General features: G+C 40.8%; 1 protein-coding gene across 6 annotated transcripts in view; it reads left to right on the top strand.

Annotated features, from left to right (window-relative positions):
- Window positions 1–17,626, top strand: part of LOC137194275 (adhesion G protein-coupled receptor L2-like) — an 89,202-nt gene that overhangs the window by 59,689 nt on the left and 11,887 nt on the right. For 4 of the 6 annotated variants that reach the window (XM_067606018.1, XM_067606020.1, XM_067606023.1 and 1 more), the window contains exons 7-16: window positions 429–529; window positions 2,527–2,712; window positions 5,110–5,148; window positions 8,509–8,692; window positions 10,301–10,423; window positions 11,381–11,586; window positions 12,038–12,211; window positions 13,323–13,532; window positions 15,137–15,357; window positions 16,130–16,196. In XM_067606018.1, the coding sequence (XP_067462119.1) occupies window positions 429–529; window positions 2,527–2,712; window positions 5,110–5,148; window positions 8,509–8,692; window positions 10,301–10,423; window positions 11,381–11,586; window positions 12,038–12,211; window positions 13,323–13,532; window positions 15,137–15,357; window positions 16,130–16,196 (1,511 nt within the window). The remainder of the gene's footprint in view (window positions 1–428; window positions 530–2,526; window positions 2,713–5,109; window positions 5,149–8,508; window positions 8,693–10,300; window positions 10,424–11,380; window positions 11,587–12,037; window positions 12,212–13,322; window positions 13,533–15,136; window positions 15,358–16,129; window positions 16,197–17,626) is intronic. The other 2 variants (XM_067606019.1, XM_067606021.1) reach the window with 1 other exon arrangement.

Raw genomic sequence — 17,626 nt, 5'->3', positions numbered from 1 at the left:
GAAAAGGGAAAGAGACTTGGATTTCGAGTGTTGTCGCTGTTGTCAGTGAAGCGGCATTCATTAGGCGTAATCTTGTATTTTATTTAGACATGCATACAATGAGAGAATATGAAATGTTTACAATTCTCAAATGTGTCTGTTTACAGGCAATAACAACCCAGAGTCTATTGTTTTTTCTGACAGTTTTGTCCAAGCTGTGTAGCAACCTGATAGTCTTTTAGTATCCCTTCTACATGTTCATTTTTTTTGTTCTTGTATGCTGTACAAAGCTGGCAGGCTTTGACATTGTTTGGAAATGGCTGTTCCTGCCGAACACTTAGTTTCCTGCAGCAGAGAGTCGGGATGAATGAAAGATCAGCATGAGAAACAGTATCTGAGCAAGGTTTTGGCCACTCTCCAACTGTTGTGTTTATTCTGTGGTACTGCAGGCATCGCCTCCTTCCTCTGCACTGTGGCAGGGACCTGGTGCTCCAAAGGGCCAGACCTCAGCAACTGCACGTCCCACTGGGTGACTCAAGTGGCACAAAAGGTAAAAATGGGAATGTGTCTATTACAAAATATAGCAGAAAAAAACATATTACACTGCTAAAGCCAAACATCTAGTGGCAATTTTTGACTTGTGCTTTGCTTGCTTGCTTGTTTAACTTCTTCTTCTGGCATATGACGAGCGGAAGTTACGTAACGTGAAAATACTTAAAGGTCAGGTTCCGGTTTTTCAAGTCTGTCTTAACAGAATACTAGCAAGCTCATATTCATGTGGAAATGGGTTTTGGTTGTTGTAACAATCCCTACTCTCCATACTGGCTCTGAAGCTATATTCTTGGAACAGGACTTGAAAAAAACTGAACCTATCCTTTAAGCCTATTTCAAGGGTAGCTACAATATAGTTTGGTAGCAGGAAAAAAATAAGCTATCTAAAACATCAGGAGTAAATGCCAACCGCTGCAGTCAGTTACTCAGAATCAAAGAGCCAGAGCTTCTTTCTTCAGTGACTTGTCTGCTTTGATCTTCAAAAGTCATGCAGGTAGAAATCGAACATAGATGCACAGATAAGAGTCTCAGCAGCCTGAGCAGGCTATAATGCAGCACAAACACAAAACATATTGCATTCTAAGGGCCCAAATGCACTGAGAGTGTCTGACAAACACGTTTTGAAGTACACCTATTGTTTTAAATGGCCGAACCCGCACCAAAAGTGGTATGAGGTGCGCCAAACTGCCTTGACGTGCCTACTCAGACCTTGTTTCGATTTTGGAGCGTCAGCGACCAGGGCTGTTTTTTCTGCAGCTGAAGAAGAGAGAGAGATAGTGTGAGCAAGCCTAGAGCACAAGCAAGAGAGAGAGAGAGAGAGAGAGACAGTGTGGCGGTGGTTGAGCAAGGAGAGGGAGCGGTAGCAAAGAACAAAGCCGCTGAATGAGAGAAACAAAATGTTATTTTCTCATTGTTTCACGGCGGTTACATTCTAAAGCACAAATAAATAACCATCAAACATTCAACAGATGATTTACTGTGGAAACAGACGCTCTCAGTTTCTTTTTCGTCCTCTGCATTTCTCCTTTTCATTCATTCATTACATCCAACTAACGCGGCAGTAAATACAAAGAACAACAGGACAAAGCTGCGTTGGTTCTGTTGTGTTGCAAGGCACCATTGGAGCATAAATTGACACGCATTAAATGAGGCGCGTCAGTTATCACTCTCAGTGCGTTCGGGCCTTAAGAAAGAGAGGCTTTTTTCTGTTGACTGGAAAAACACCAAGGGTTGATGAGTGTTGTAAACAGGCATGCTGGGAAATGTAGGAAATGAGCTGTGTCCTAGTTCCATACTATATGCACATGTTGACTCAAAAAGTCAGAACGGATGTTGAAATTTTGTCACAATGCAATACATGAACAATATAGAGGAGCTACTTACAGATGCAAAACATTAAAATAAATACAGGATGGTAGTGAGACAGTTTCAAAACAATCTTTGAAAAACAAAAAAAATAATTTAATCTCCATTGGCGCATGTATTGGCTCATATTCTGCTAGTACAAATGTAAAAGTACATTGACCTCTTGTATACTTACTGCAAAAACAGTATACTGAAGATTAGCATGTAGTACATATTGCATGAAGTTAGTATATTGTAAGAAATTAGGTCACGGTTCATTCAAGGCAGGTAGGGGGCGGATGGGTGAATTGAAATTAAAATTAGAACACAAAATAACTTCTGGGCACTGATCACAGATGATATTACATAACACAGACAACTTATCATTATTGTGGAACACTGGTGGCCTGTTTTCTTTTGCTATTATATTTCCTATTACATATGCAATCCCTTTGTTTACATTCATTCTGCGCACAATGAATTGTTCCCTCTGAGCAAGCCGTGTTGTAATGGCTTATGACTCTGAGGTGTACTGTATGTGAGGTACATTATTATTTCAGCTTCACATTGCAGAACCATCATTTCAAGCCTGCTTCAGTAACACTTCACTGGCACCTCTTTGTTTTCCTTGTTCCTTGTTGCTTTTTTTAGATTCGAAGTGGCGAAAATGCCGCTAATTTAGCCAATGAGCTGGCACGTCATACGCAGGGACCGGTGTTCGCCGGAGACGTCAGTTCCTCAGTGCGCCTGATGGAGCAGCTCGTGGACATCCTGGATGCCCAGCTGCAGGAGCTCAGACCCAGTGAGAAGGACTCAGCTGGACGCAGCTTCAACAAGGTACTGTGAAATTCCTACCTGGCCTATTGTAACCTCTCATTAAACTTTGTCCCTCTTTTGCTCCAACTCGGTGTCAGCGTGACTCAGGACATTCATTAGCAGGACACCTACCGATACACACAAACACAAGCCCACATGTGCAAACCTGCTTACATGTGCACACACATACTCATGGACACACACAGTCTCAGGTGAGGGGGCTAAGAAGGTAGGTCTAGCCCTGAGGGGAAGCTCATTCCTCTACAGCTCCCTGGTAATTACCGGCTTTGGAAACACAGGCTCACCTGGTAGTTCCACCTTTAAGGAGCTAATGGCCATGAGCCCCAAAGAATAACTCCTCATGGCTGACAAGTGTGGAACTGCTTTCTGCTGGAGTTTCTGCAGGCACTCAGCAAGAAAAAAGTAAGCCCAAGATATACTTACATCTCTCAGCTGCTAGCAGTCCCATGGAGAGATGAGTGACAGTTTGAAAAATTACATTGTTATTCAGACTTTCTAGACAGCGGTTGCTCTGTAAACAAGGTGATTTGCACCAAGATGACGCCAGTTGTTTGTGCCCTTATGTTCAGACGGCTACATTGCTATTATGCATTTCCAGATGAGAGCTAACAGGTTTCTCACTGCATCGCTGATAGTGTTGCTGTGATTTGTTCATCACAACAACAACGCACGACTGGCTGATGACAAGCAACCTTGTCAGAAGTTAGAGGACCATACCAGTGGTTTTGCATGTTTTATCCTATTAACCACAAATCACAAACACCTCACATCACAACTTCTGATTAGATTTTTTTATTTATTCTGATTGGTTCCTATTCATTTCTGCACAATATGAAAATCTTTTGAAAACTTGCAGTGCACTGAATGTCAGGTTTGCATTTATTTTTGTTAAAGTTACACTATCTCTGCTTGGTAATGTAGATTAATTGCAGTTTGATTGAAAAAGCCTGTATGGCAACAATAATTCAACATGTTAATACAGGGAGGATGTTATCTGTGATGGATCAGATGACTTGAGCAAGTTTCAAGAGTCTGCCACTAGATTTTTATGCCATTTGGAAATAAATGGTACCAATGGGTGTCTAAAACCTGAAAGAAAAATACATGTGAAAATCAAGAAACCACATGCTTTTAAAAAAGGTCCGCAAAAGTGTAAAGTGTGAAAGTTTTATGGCCTTTCGAGAACAAAAATTGATTAAATAGTTACCAGTTTGACATCCTGCAAACATGGAGTAACATCAGCTTTAATTTAAGTTATGATTCTGACCACCCAAAAAATCTAATAATAAAGTCCAATATTTACTCTCCTTTTAGTTCTTTCTACCAACTCTTGAGGGAAACATTTGGCTGCTAAATGCTCCACTATGTTCACCAGCTAGTCACTAACTTTTTATCAGAGCTTTTTGCTGAAAACAGCTGCCTGCTGTGGTTGTAAACAATGCTAATGAGAGCGGTGAGAGTGAAGCAAAACAGTAAAGTTGCGGGCCCTAAAACCAAAACAATGAGCTGAAAGAGGCTAAAACACTGAGAGGAACTGCAGAGTCAGATGATAATTCTCTGTGCGTTCATCACTACAAGAGACCCATTTCACATTACACACAGTCATTTCATTTATTGTTAGTATAGAAATATTGATTATGGTCATATTTAAGGAGCTAAAACTTGCAAAAACACCAATATGGCCCTTTAAGTTTAATGCAGCCCTTTCCCACAAATCAACACGTAAGTGGTGATGTCCATGGGAGAAATTTTGACTCAGTTGAAGAAACATTTTGGTTTCCTGTGTGTCTTTGCTTGAGGTATTTATGATGTGCTTAAAACCCAAAGCTTGTTAAGAACTTTTTATCTCTTTGTTTTCCCATGTGTGTGTGTGTGTGTGTGTGTGTGTGTGAGAGATAGAGAGAGAGCAAGTGATATTCTCCAGTTTGACTCAATTAGGAAAAGAAGTCGACTTATTTAATGCCAAGAGACCCACAAAGGGTTTTAAAAAGAGCTTGTGCTATATTATTCTCTCCATGCCATGAAATACAAATGACCTCATCCCACATTGTTTATCTTCTCAATGTATTTTAAAGCACCACTAATGGGGGGAGCATCAGAATCCAGTCTCAGCATTTTTCCTCCACACTGCTGTGCATTTCTCATCACTTCCCCTCACTATTATGCGATCCATATTCATATTCAGAATTCAGATACTGTTCCCCTCAAAAGCATTTAGAGCTGTCGCATCGTTTTAAGGTTGTAGTTCATAGACCTGTACCTTATCTTTCTTTTCCTGAATTCTGTAATTTTATGGTAAGTGGCATGATTTAATGCTTCCTGTCTTTTAATATCTTTTCTTACCGCCTCTTTCTACAATTTGTCTTTTGTGCTTGATTCTCTTGTTGTGTGGAAAAGCTTCAAAAAAGAGAGAAGACATGCAGGGCATATATGAAGGTATAACAACTAGGCTTTCCATGTTGCTTTTTTACTCTGATCCCTACCGCCTGACCAGCAGCATGCAGCACTGTCTGTCTCCATGTCCTTGATTGTTTTGTTACAGTATGTGCCTGGTGTGCTTGTACAAGATACGGCTGCTTCCTCATCTGACTCGGCTGTCTGTTCTCCTGTCATGCTGTCCATCTGAGGATGCCACTGTCAATATCACTCCGTCTTTGTCCTATTTCACTCCTCTGCGCTATCACTTTGTATATCTTTCTTTCATTTTTCTCTCCCCTCATTTTCTTCCTCCCCCACTCTTTCTCTCTCTCTCCGTCTCTCCTGTCTACTCTTTATACGTTGTGTGAATAATTGCCTTCCCACGGCCGTAATTGCACCTCCCTGTCAGCCAGAAGTGTGATCAAAGTGGCAGTGTGCTCAATTTTCACTTGCTTACATTGTACAGTTTCTAGTCTCCCTTGTCCCCTTAGCTAAAAAAAAGAAAATCTCCTCTCCCGTTGCAGTTGTGTTTTATCTGTGGGATTAATTTCTGAGCCCATTAATACATTTGTGCTCCATTCTGATTTTTCGGTCTCCTCCCCAGACATTTTGCTTTTCCTTTGCTGTGACAGAATTTATTTCATCGGGTAGGTTCTGCTGAGAGACAAGGCCATGGCATAAGCACTCAGGATGTGATACCTTGCATGGCATAAAACAAATGATCAGATTTTATATCTCTCAGTGGCTCATGGGGGCTCCCCATCAGTTCAGGTTGTCTTTACCTGAGGACTCATTTTACTGTGAGAAAGGGGTGATGCATTTCCCCTCACTTATTTTTATTCATTCTAGTGGCATGACTATGAATGGCCCAGACCAAATATCTCAACAACTGTCAGATGGATGGATGTAAAGACATTCATGGTCCCCAGTGGATGAAACCTACTGACTTTGATGATCCTCTGACTTTTCCCCAAGCATCAAACTTTGCACTTATCAAGTGAAATATGTCAACAGCTACCTGGCAGATTGGAACAAAATTTTGTACAGAAATTCATGGTTCCTAGACGAGGTATCCAACTGACTTTTCTCTAGCACTACCATGAGCTTGACATAAGTGAAATGTCTCAACAACTATTGGACGGATTGCCATGAAAATGAATCCCCCCCAGGATTAATTGTAACAACTTTGGTGTTTCTTTAAGTTCTAGCATCAAGTAAAATTTTTGATTCGTCCAACTCTTTGCTTTATGACTAAATATCTGCAAAAGTAATTATATATTTATCAGCCTCAGCTGAACTTTGTTTTCAGTGCTAATTAGCAAATGTTAGCATGCTAACACACTAAACTAAGACAGTGAACATGGTAAACCTGCTGAGCATTTGGCTCAAAGCACCACTGCCATGCCTAAGTACAGACTCACAGAACAGGCAACAGATGCTACGCTAGCAACTGATGCACCAACTGTGTGTGCTGGTGTGTTTGTGTACCTAGAACTCACCAGAAACTCTGGTTTTCTCTGTTATTTTTCCTCTGGTCTCTATACCTTTATGAAATAGATTCACTGACACGTCTCAGCTTTTAATAGTGTCTTTCCATTGAATTTGCATGCTGCCTCTAAAATTTACTTTGCACTCTGAGCACACAGTTACTTGTTGTTGTCATTGTTGATCAAGTTTTAGTGTCTGCTTAGCTCTCACCAAGCAATGGACTTCTCTAGCCTGCAAGCCACAGGGGCTCCCCTTGTAGCACCCCTGTGATTTGTAAAGTGACCTCCATCCAGGCGAGAATTAAAGAGGATTCAATCAGAACACAGTTTCTTTCTGTGCTACACAAATTAGAGACAGCAGACTTTTTTTTTTTATCCTTTTGGATTTCATGGGTCCTTTGAGGATGGCTCTCCAGGGGGGGAGAACCATTTAGTGTCTGTCTGGTTGTAATGGCTACGACCCTGTAATCACCACTACTCTCTCTCCTGCACACACACACGCACACACGCACTTAATTCCCATCATAGTCACAGTTCGCAAGCTTCCAGTTGCCTGCAAGGTCAGGGCCACAGAGATTGATTTCTGTGCTCAGGCCTGAGATATAAAGACACACTGAGAGCCCTGTGTCTGGATACAGTCATCTTTGCTGTGGTTAATGTGAACTTGGTGGTTAAATGTTGTGGTTAATCATATATTGGTAATGACTTTGGTTGATCCCTGTTCTTGTTATTCCAGGCAAACGGTTAATCCTGTCTATATATTATAATTTCTCCATATTGTGTAAAGGAGGCATATTGCTTAAATCTTGACATTTGACCATTATAGAAATGCAAATTTGAAGAAAAAAGTGAGATAAAGTTATTCCATATGTAGTCTGAATCTGATGAAATGACAAACTACTTTCTTTTAATAAATCATTAATAATCCTAATCCCTTTATTGTACAATGAGTGTTTTGGATAATCACAGCTGTGACTAATTGGTACAGTGAGCAAGGGCTTGTTGTGGTTAATTACCGTTGTTGTGGAGGGCCTTGCTGTGGTTAATGGCACCTATGGTTAACTTGTCACTCTGATTTATCACACCAAGAGCAGCTCTAGATTCTGAATCTTTGTACAACTGTCTGTCTTTAGTGGGATTTTAGACAGTTAAAAGACGCTGTGCCAGGCAAAAAGTCATGAACTCACTCTGCCAGGGTCAAAGGAAACTCTTGTTTTATCAACATATGATACTTGTGTGGGTTTTGTGGAATGTTTTCCTTACTTAGTGCTTATCAGAAACCAGGAAATGAAAGGATTTGCCATTGAAAACAAGCAGAACTTTTCCCCCTATCTTGACTCAGACTGCCACTCTGGACATGGATTACATGATAATGCCCTCTTTCCTTCAGGAGAATAGTATTCAAGGCCATTATGGGCAGATCCTGTTATGGAAATAAGACTTTTGTTTATGAAGATAATTGTTCTTTGGAAAGTAAAAACCAGGAATTGAGAATGCAGCAGTAGACGGCTATGTTCAGCAGAGGGGAAAAAACATTTGGTCTGTATTTCTTTTTCCCTTCAAGCGTTTTTGCATTATTATTCAGTAAAGGAAAGAGGGGACCAAAAGAGACTTCCTCAGATTAAGCCTATTTTTCGTAAACAGAATTTTAAATAATACTACATGTTGCATTTTTTATCATCATTATTATTTCAGTTACCCTCGACTTCCTTGAACCCTCATGTCTTCAGTCGGAGTGATCTTGATATTTCAGTTGTTGTTGCTGTCACTGTTGGCCATGCATGCCCTTTTTTTGTCATTTGCTGCCCAGTCCCCCGCTCTTTGTTATTAAACTGAAGTTATGATGGGAGGAATCAGCAAGCTGACATTTCACTTGTCTCCATGGATACAGGCAATCGTGGACACTGTTGACAACCTCCTGAGGCCGGAAGCTCTGAAATCCTGGAAAGACATGAATTCCACAGAACAAACGCACGCCGCTACAATGTTACTGGATACCCTGGAGGAAGGGGCGTTTGTCCTTGCAGAAAACCTGATCGAGCCCGCGATCGTAAAAGTGCCTGCAGAGAATATCAGTAAGTCGCTCTCCAGCCAGCTATAAAACTGATAAAACTACATGTACATGTCTGTCAGTCAAAATCTTCGATGCTGATGGTTATTCCTCTTCTTGGCTGTTTCACTAAAACTGTTGTGAGCCATGAAATTGTCTTCAGGGTAATTTTTTTTTTTTGGTACTGGGAAAGCTATTCCTTAAGGAGAAGATGTTTTTTTTAAAAAATGGCCATATCTCATCTTGCAGAGGTCATAAAAAAGACTTGGTCTCTGCTGCTGAAAAACAAAGAAATGTATCCTCACAGGCAGTTTATTAGCAACATGATCTCATTCATTTAAGTCAGCTTTGTGCAGCGAACTGTCTTATTTCTATTCATAGCGCTACTGTATGTTACTATGGTTATGGTCTCCCACTCATCCCTTTTGTCTTATACCTCATTGATTTTTAATCTTTTTCTTGCATAGTATAGTCACCTCATTGAATATGTGCTGCAAGATGAACTGTACAGACCTCCAGGTGCAAAACAAAGAAACCAATTGAATGGCATTGTTCCATTCATGCAGCTCTCTATCTGTTCTCTGCAAGCCTTTCCCATTAAGTGGTAGTTAGCTAAGCTGATAAGGACTAGTTGCTCTGTCTCTACCGAAGCACTGATTAATACATTTTGTAATAGGCTGTATATTGGCTATTTAATCACTGCATTCAGTCAGTTTTTATGAGCTTGTCAAGCTCTCGCTTATCTGCGCAATAGAGATAATATTCCAGTGGAGAAACATAAATACACCCACATGAGGAAACACAATCTAAATCTCAGAGACTAGCTTACCTGACCTCCCTTGAAGAGTTGAAAAAAAAAAGAGTGAAAATGATTGTTGCTCCTAATTAGCAGTTTGTCAAAGCCCAAATGGCACCTCCAGGCGAGCATCAAGGGCAAGGCAAGGGAAAAGGGAGGGAGAGCAAAGAGGGAACTAAAAACTAGACAGAGGGGGAGAGCGACCAGAGAACAATTCCTCATCTCTGTCTGTCAGAAGCCATCTATCTGAGGAAGTGAGGCCGTTTCTGATGGGAGGGAGTGTGCTGATATGTGTGTCCTCCTGACCCTTCAGTAATTTCACACATCAAAGGGAGCACCACCCGGCAGCTGGCATACCATAGAGAGGGGCTGCAGGAATTTGGAGGATTTTCAGAGATTTGCTCGTCGAGCCCAGAGTTATCTAAACCCACAGGGGAAAGAAAAAGTAAAAGTAAAAGCTCAATGATATTTTTGATCCTATGAATATTTGACATTCATGCTGCGGTAGGTTGTGTGCCTGCGTTTGCTCATCCTCTATTCCCACCCTTGTTGTTATTTTTTCTTTAGCTCTTGCCTCGGAGGCTTTCACAGTGCCAACCAACAGCTTAGTGACATGTTTTTTTTAACTAAATGATACTCCATGGGGTCTTGCCAATAAGATTGGATTCTGTTACTCTTACAATGAACCTCAAGTTTTTACATGCACCCTGCCGGGCCTCAACGTCAGAGCTCAATTAAATACCATGTATTGCTTTTTGAAATGTTTTCATTCGAGTAATACATCTCTCTCTCTCTCTCACTCTCGCTCTCTTTCCCTTCACCTCTTGCCTCTCTCAGTGTTGGATGTGTATGTGTTAAGCACCGACGGTCAGGTGCAAGACTTCAGATTTCCTCAGACAAATAAAGGTGGAGCGTCTCTTCAACTTTCCTCCAACACGGTCAAAGTCAACAGTAAAAATGGTGAGAAATACACAACTGCTGCAGAAATATTTAATGATGCTTAAGTTTTGGCAGTTTTTTAACCTTTTTGTTTTTTTGGGATGATTGCAACCAGTGAAATAAAATCACCCCCTGTTTGACATTTTTGATGAGTAGATTGACACCACTCTCATGTCCATGCATTAACTATGAAGTGAGAGCTGGGAGGCGATTAGCTTAGCTTAGCATAAAGCTTGGAAACAAGAGCAAAAATATACCCTCCAACACCTCTAAAGCTCACTAATTAACACGTACCTTGCTTGTTAACCTGTACAAAAACAGAAATGTTAAAACAACAATTTGTGGTGGTGCTGCTAGTCATGTGCTACAACTGTTTTTGGTGATCAGTAGTTTGCACAGTGACATCTTGGATTCTGCACTAGTTGTCTGGCAACCTAATGGTGTCAAAAAGTGTATTTCCCTTAATGTCGGACTACTCCTTTACTTAACTATGATATCTCAGATGAGAGCTACATGATCTTGGATTAAATGGGGACCACAATTTTTAAAATGTCATAATCAAATTGATAATTAAATCAATAGTCAAGCTAAGATATGTGTCTTTTATATATATATTTTGTTGCATCCCCATAGCTAGCCAAGTCTTTTAATTTATCCATGGTGCAAATTTATAATTGTCTCAGTGCTACACTTAGTTTTTAGTCTTTTTTATAGACATAAGAGGCAGCAATGAATGCATTAGAGGAATAGGTTGGCATTTTGGAAAATATGTTTATTCACTTTCTTGCTGAGAGTGAGATGAGAAGATCAATACCACTCTCATGTCCGTAAGCTAAATATACCTATTAAAAAAAGCGAGTCCCACAATGTCAAACTACTTCTTTTAAGGCTTTACTGTATATACTACCAATGAATTAATATGTCTCAATTGTGCCCTTGCTTGTTTATGCTCAATTATTTCTGATTTTATTATTGCAGGTGTGGCCAAGCTAGTGTTTGTGCTCTACAAACACCTGGGTCAGTTCCTCAGCACAGAGAACGCTACACTGAGGGGAATAGGGGACATGAACAAACACAACCTCTCGCTCACCGTCAACTCTCACATCCTGTCAGCCTCTATTACCAAGGAGTCCAGCCGTGTGTTTGTGGCCGACCCCGTGATCTTCACACTTGAGCACCTGGATGTAAGCCACCTCTTGACACCTCTTCAGACCACACTATATGGCTAGGATATTAAAAATCCTGAAAGGGCTGTACAGCCTTTTACAGTGAGGGGCAAATCCAGCACTTGTATGTATTGTTGAAATAGAAAAACAGTTAAAGAGAAAACATCATTACACATTAGAGAAGTAAGTTTGTTTTTTGTGCTTGGACATTGCCATAGTAACCCTTCTCACATCTCATCTCATTAAGATTCTGTTTTATTTCTTTATTTGGATCTCTTTCATCTCATTTCTTCCAACAACCCATAACACTTCAAAAAAATCTTAATTACAAATCATCTGCATTGGCATACAGTTAGAGATATGAAATATACATATTCTGTAGTACAGTTTGTGTACAATCATGCATATTGCAGTGCATGTTCATATATGTTTAATCATTTTTCTGTCTCTCTCTGTTTGTATTTTGTAGAAGGAGCACTACTACAATCCCAACTGTTCTTTCTGGAATTACTCAGAGCGGAGCATGATGGGATACTGGTCCACTCAAGGCTGTAAACTGCTAGAAACCAACAAGAGCCACACCACTTGCTCCTGCAGTCACTTGACCAACTTCGCCATCCTCATGGCTCATCGGGGAAATGTGGTAAGTGGCTCTCGCCTTGTGGTTGCGAGCGAGAGCTTTCTCTCTGCCTCAGTCAGTTGTTCTTCCGTATCGCTGATAGATTTGTGCTCACACGGCAAGAGCAAGACTGGCATTTCGGTGGAGATAATTAGATTATTGCTGGAGGAGAAGGTAAGGGGGGTGGGTGGGTGGTGGAGGAAGGGAGAGGAGGTGGAGAAAAGGAAGCAGGCTGTCACTTTAAAAGAGCGAGATTGTGGATCAGGGTAGGAAGTGCCATACCATTATCAGAAGTAATTATATTTTACCTATGGTCCGTGTCTAATATTCCTCCATGTATATGTCACTGAGAATCATGGGAAAAAGTATAACCTCAGCTTAAACGTATGTTTCCACTCCTCTTGAAGTGGTGTAGGATCCATTTGGTTGTGAAATGCAATTACAATCCAATTACATGATAAATAGCATGTGTAGCGAGGACCTAGCCAGTAATAAAAGTGGAGGATAAGTTTGTGGTTCGTTTAATAATATGTCCCAACTCATGAACTCTGTCCCTGTCATCTGTCTTAACCTCAACCTTAACCACAGCTTGAAACCAGAGCCCCGAGGCTAGGCTTAGCCTCACACCAATTCCCTACACATCACCTCAACTGCAGCTCCTGCCCTCAATAAAATTACAAATATCACAGGAGGAATTGCTTCACTTTCAGGCCACCAAGTCCTTGAGTGATATTTTGTATGGTCAGGTCTGCTATTTTCACATTTGCCTAGTGCCCATCTTGAAACGTGCTCAGTTTTAGATCATCAGAAACGCAGCGTGATTCAACCTCAAAAACAGAACCAATATTTGGACGTCACATCTCATGGCCACTTGGTTTTTCAGCTTACATCACTTAATGTCACATGGACCACATAATGTGATCTAAGCATGTTCAGTTTGAGAGCAAGATGTCAGCAGGTGCAATCAGGTTTAGGACAGAATATATAGAGGTTTTCATCAGATCAGTGTTGTTTTGTAGTGTTACACTTAAGTAAATATAGCTACAGTATGACCATTATGTGCTTAAATGCTACCATTATGATGAGTGGGGAGTTCACGAGGGAAGGTCATGTCATAATGTCTGTTTCTCCGTAGGGGGAGGGGAGCGTCCATGAGCTTCTTCTTACCGTCATCACCAGGATGGGTATTGCAGTGTCTCTCGTCTGCCTGGCCATTAGCCTCTTCACCTTCTGCTTCTTCAGAGGTCTGCAAAGTGACCGCAACACTATTCACAAAAACCTCTGCCTCAACCTCTTCATAGGAGAGCTGGTCTTCCTTGTTGGCATCAATATGACCGAACCAAAGGTAACGTGGAAATTACAGTGCAGTTTCAACTTTGATACTACTAATGAATGGTGTCATCAGCTGTGATTAACCTTTAAGCACTTAAAGTCCCAGTAAAACGGAAGGTAGAGCGTCTTTAGCCTCTGCACTGTGACGTATTTATCAGAGAAACGGTATATTTGAGCGGTGTGGAGTTACATGAGGCACTGAAATAAAATCCTTCTTGCATGATCTTGCAATTTCATGATCTTGCGAATCCAGTTGCCTCGCAAGGTGAGAGTGCAGGATGAGTCATCTAAAATTTGAAACCGTTTTATAAGGAGAGAAAAGACAGGGATTTTGATCTAAAATACTCTGATATGGATTTTTTGACATATATTTGGCATATAACAAGAGATAAATAACAGGGATACAGGATTAAAACTGGGAATATTTTTCATTTCACTGGGACTTTAAATTTTCCCTTCAATTTTTCCTCAAGTAACTTTAAAGTGAGAATATATCATATATTTACTCTGTATCTGCTTGTTCCAATGCCACATCAAATCTATATGATGCTGATTCTGAGTCAGTACAATACTTTTGTGGCCGCACTAATAAATCAAATAGAAATATTCTGTGCAGGATTTTATACACAGTTCTCTTATATCATTTGCATCTTTGGAAACTTTGGATTCCACCACTTAAATTAATAAATCTTGGCTGCAAGTTTTCTTTAACAGTGGACCCACAAGCTGATTTTTTAAAAATTGTACAATTTCTGTCTAGTTATCCAGAATGAGGAAAAAATATCTGAATGCCTTTTATTGTTCAGATGTTGTTGTTTGTTGACCAGTTATATTAGCTTAGCTTAGCTTAGCTATTTAATAGCTATGGGATCAGTAATAGCTCTGTTTAAAAGTAGTAAGACACGTCTTTTTCATAGTATACGGTTTGTATAAATATATTAAATAATATAAATAATAATAATAAATATGTTCACAAGTTATACTATAGTTCAGCCAGATGTTTGTCGTTGAAAACATTCAAAAGGTGTATTTTCCTACCTTTAAAGCCCCTAAAAATGTGGCTTCAAATGTTAAGTATTTCTTTATAACAGTAAATATTCATGACTAAATATAAGCAAAAAGTGAAAAAATTATAGGTATTATTTAAGGGTTTTGACTCAAACATCTGCTTGTCAGGACTGTGGGTGTGATTTGATCAGATTTGACTGACAGTGAAACAAACACCCACCCAAACTGTCATCAGATTTTGATTTAAATGTTGCTAAATCCTGATTGGTGCACAGAAAATCATGACATCACCTTTTTCCAACTGACCCCACCCACTTCAGACCAGCGAGAAAGGCAAAGAGAAAAAAAGAGAGAAATCTCTCATGTGAAACAACCTAAAGTCTTCTAACTTAGGGTGAAAAACAGGTGTTATGTAGGATCCCTTTACTTGTAGTAAAATGCTGATTAAGATATGTAAGTGTTTTTGTTCTTTTGGTCCTTTAGACATCCAATAATTTAGTGTTTGTTGCACTAATATCACTAGCAAAAGCATAAAAAACCCAATCTACTTTATCCATTTATTAAAAAATGTATTCTTGTGTGTGACATCTGCATCTATCTTCTTGTCAGCTGGTGTGCTCGGTCATTGCCGGGGTTCTCCACTTCTGCTTCCTGGCTGCGTTTGCCTGGATGTGTCTGGAGGGCGTGCAGCTGTACCTCATGCTGGTCGAGGTGTTTGAGAGCGAGTTCTCACGCCGAAAGTACTACTACATCTCTGGGTACCTCTTCCCAGCTGTGGTGGTGGGCATCTCAGCAGCCATCGACTACCGAAGCTACGGCACGCAGCGGGCGTAAGTGTGGCGTCTTTGCACAGGGATGAAAATCACAAGCATTAGTCCTCCCTCCTCTCCATAAAGACACGCCCAAACAGCATGCATGTATGTGCTAATGATAGTAATATCACAAAGAGCAGCCCACCTCTGCTCCCTGGCAAATTTACACCCTGTCACTTCTAAAAGTAGAAGCATTGAGCAAAGCTGCAACATTAATGAATGTGCCGGCTAGCTACACTGGCCTGCTGAGTTTTTATTCTTTGCATGTGGATAATTGCCGCTCTTGTCAGTTAAAAGTTTATGCACTTCTCCACTGGTCTTCATCCAAGCAGCAAGCTTTATGATTTGTAAGACTGCAATCCTCTAATTTATGGGATTTAAGTAAACTGCCTTTTTCAAACTCCATTTTATTGCTGTAGTCTTTACTTCATTTGTGTTTCCTGGTGATAAACACAGATGGATGTACAATTCATTCTTTAACTGTCTACAATACATTGTTTACTGTTCAGAGTCTTAGGTACACACAGTCAGAGATCCCACATTTGTAGACATTTGCAGACTGTGAAGTCATGAGTCCTATAACCACTGCCTCTCAGACTGCAGCTTCTCATGGCACGAGGCCAAAACTCCCTCAAGGTCGGGTTTTCTTCTCTGTGGTCAGAGGAGTCTCTATTCTGTTGCTGTGGCCTATCATCATTCCTGCTCTGCTGGGCCCTGATCGATGAGACACAACTTTGTTTTGGCAATGAGATGATTTAATGAACTGAATATCAACTTTTGCACCCTATAGATGCTGGCTGAGGGTTGATAACCACTTCATCTGGAGCTTCATCGGACCTGTAACCTTCATAATTGTGGTAAGTTGTAATTTTATGCACAAGTGTGATAACATTTTTTTCTTCTTTTCAAAGAAAAGCTTTGAAAACAGTTTATAGATTTTCTCTCTCTGTGTGCTGGCAGCCTCTTAGCTCTGCATTCTCAGATCAATTTGCATGAAAGGAAAGTGGTCCCATTATAGCTGACACGAGGACATCAGTGTCCACTCAGCTATGAAATCCTCTGAAATCAGAATTGGTGAGCGGCAACAACTTAAAGCTGTTTGGTCCTTGCTGTACATCTAGAGAATACTCCCCTCGCAATCAGGAGGAGAAATCATCTCAGGCATGAAGGTCATTTGCTCGGTGGGAAAACAAGGGTGGTGGTGGTGGTGGTGGTGGTGGTGGAGGTGGTGGCGGTGGTGCGGGGGGTGGACATGGAAGTAATGAGTGGGTGGGCCAGACAACCATTACCACAGCTCATAGCCCTGCTGAGGATCATGACACGTCCCCAGCCAATCGCAGCACACGGACATCTCCATCTTCACCTTTTAATATTTCATGTGGTGCACCGGGTGTTCACAGTGCCTCGACGCACATAGACACACACACACACACAACACGTGCACATGCATGCATGGAAGAATGCATGCACAGAGTCCCTGGACAAACACACACTGCATATCCATATAGACGGTAACACACATGTAAATCTGTCCATAGGCTGTAAATACATGTAAAACCTCAAGAAGTGCTGCGTCGGCAGCAATGTTTTTTTGCGCTGTATTTGGCAGAGAAGTGAGAGACCTGAATATTGTAGAGGACGGCCCCTTGGAGACTTAGAAAGAGGGAGAGTCCACATGCAGTTTGCCTCAGCTTTCAGCAGAGTGCCTCCTCGCCTCGCTGTCCGTCCGTCCGTCTGTCTGTCTGTCTCATCGGATCTGTGTCATCACTTGCGGCTGTGTTAAATGCATCTCCAGCTACTCGACTCATGCGGATGTAAATCGGCCCCAGTGGCTGGGAGACAAAACTCGGCATTACTCTAAGCTGTGATCTAAAAGCCTCCTACTGTCTTGTTAGCCACTCCTTTTTCCTTCCATCTTTCCCTGCTGTTGTTGGTTTCCATCTGCTTTCCGCTCACATTTCTCTTTGTTTCCATTTAAAGACCCTTTTTCCGTTGCCTTGTAGTGTTTCAGAATGCATCCATATGGGAATATGATGTGGAGCTTTCGGCTCCTTTGTGAATTCAGTTGAATGAAGCATTGAAAATAAAGTGTTTGATCACCAGAGTACACTACATCTAGATCATTATGCTTTCTTTTCTTTGCCAACTCATGCTTTTTTTTAAATAATTTATTTTCCTTCATGTAGACTAGATTGGGCACACTTTCAAAATAATTGATCAGAGCAGATATGGTATGGAAGTTTTTAATAACGTAAAAATCTGCATATAGTTTTTTTTTTTCATTGAA

The sequence above is a fragment of the Thunnus thynnus genome, chromosome 12 (assembly GCF_963924715.1).
Source record: "Thunnus thynnus chromosome 12, fThuThy2.1, whole genome shotgun sequence".
Lineage (NCBI taxonomy): Eukaryota > Metazoa > Chordata > Actinopteri > Scombriformes > Scombridae > Thunnus > Thunnus thynnus.
This window is presented reverse-complemented; position numbering and strand designations above follow the sequence as displayed.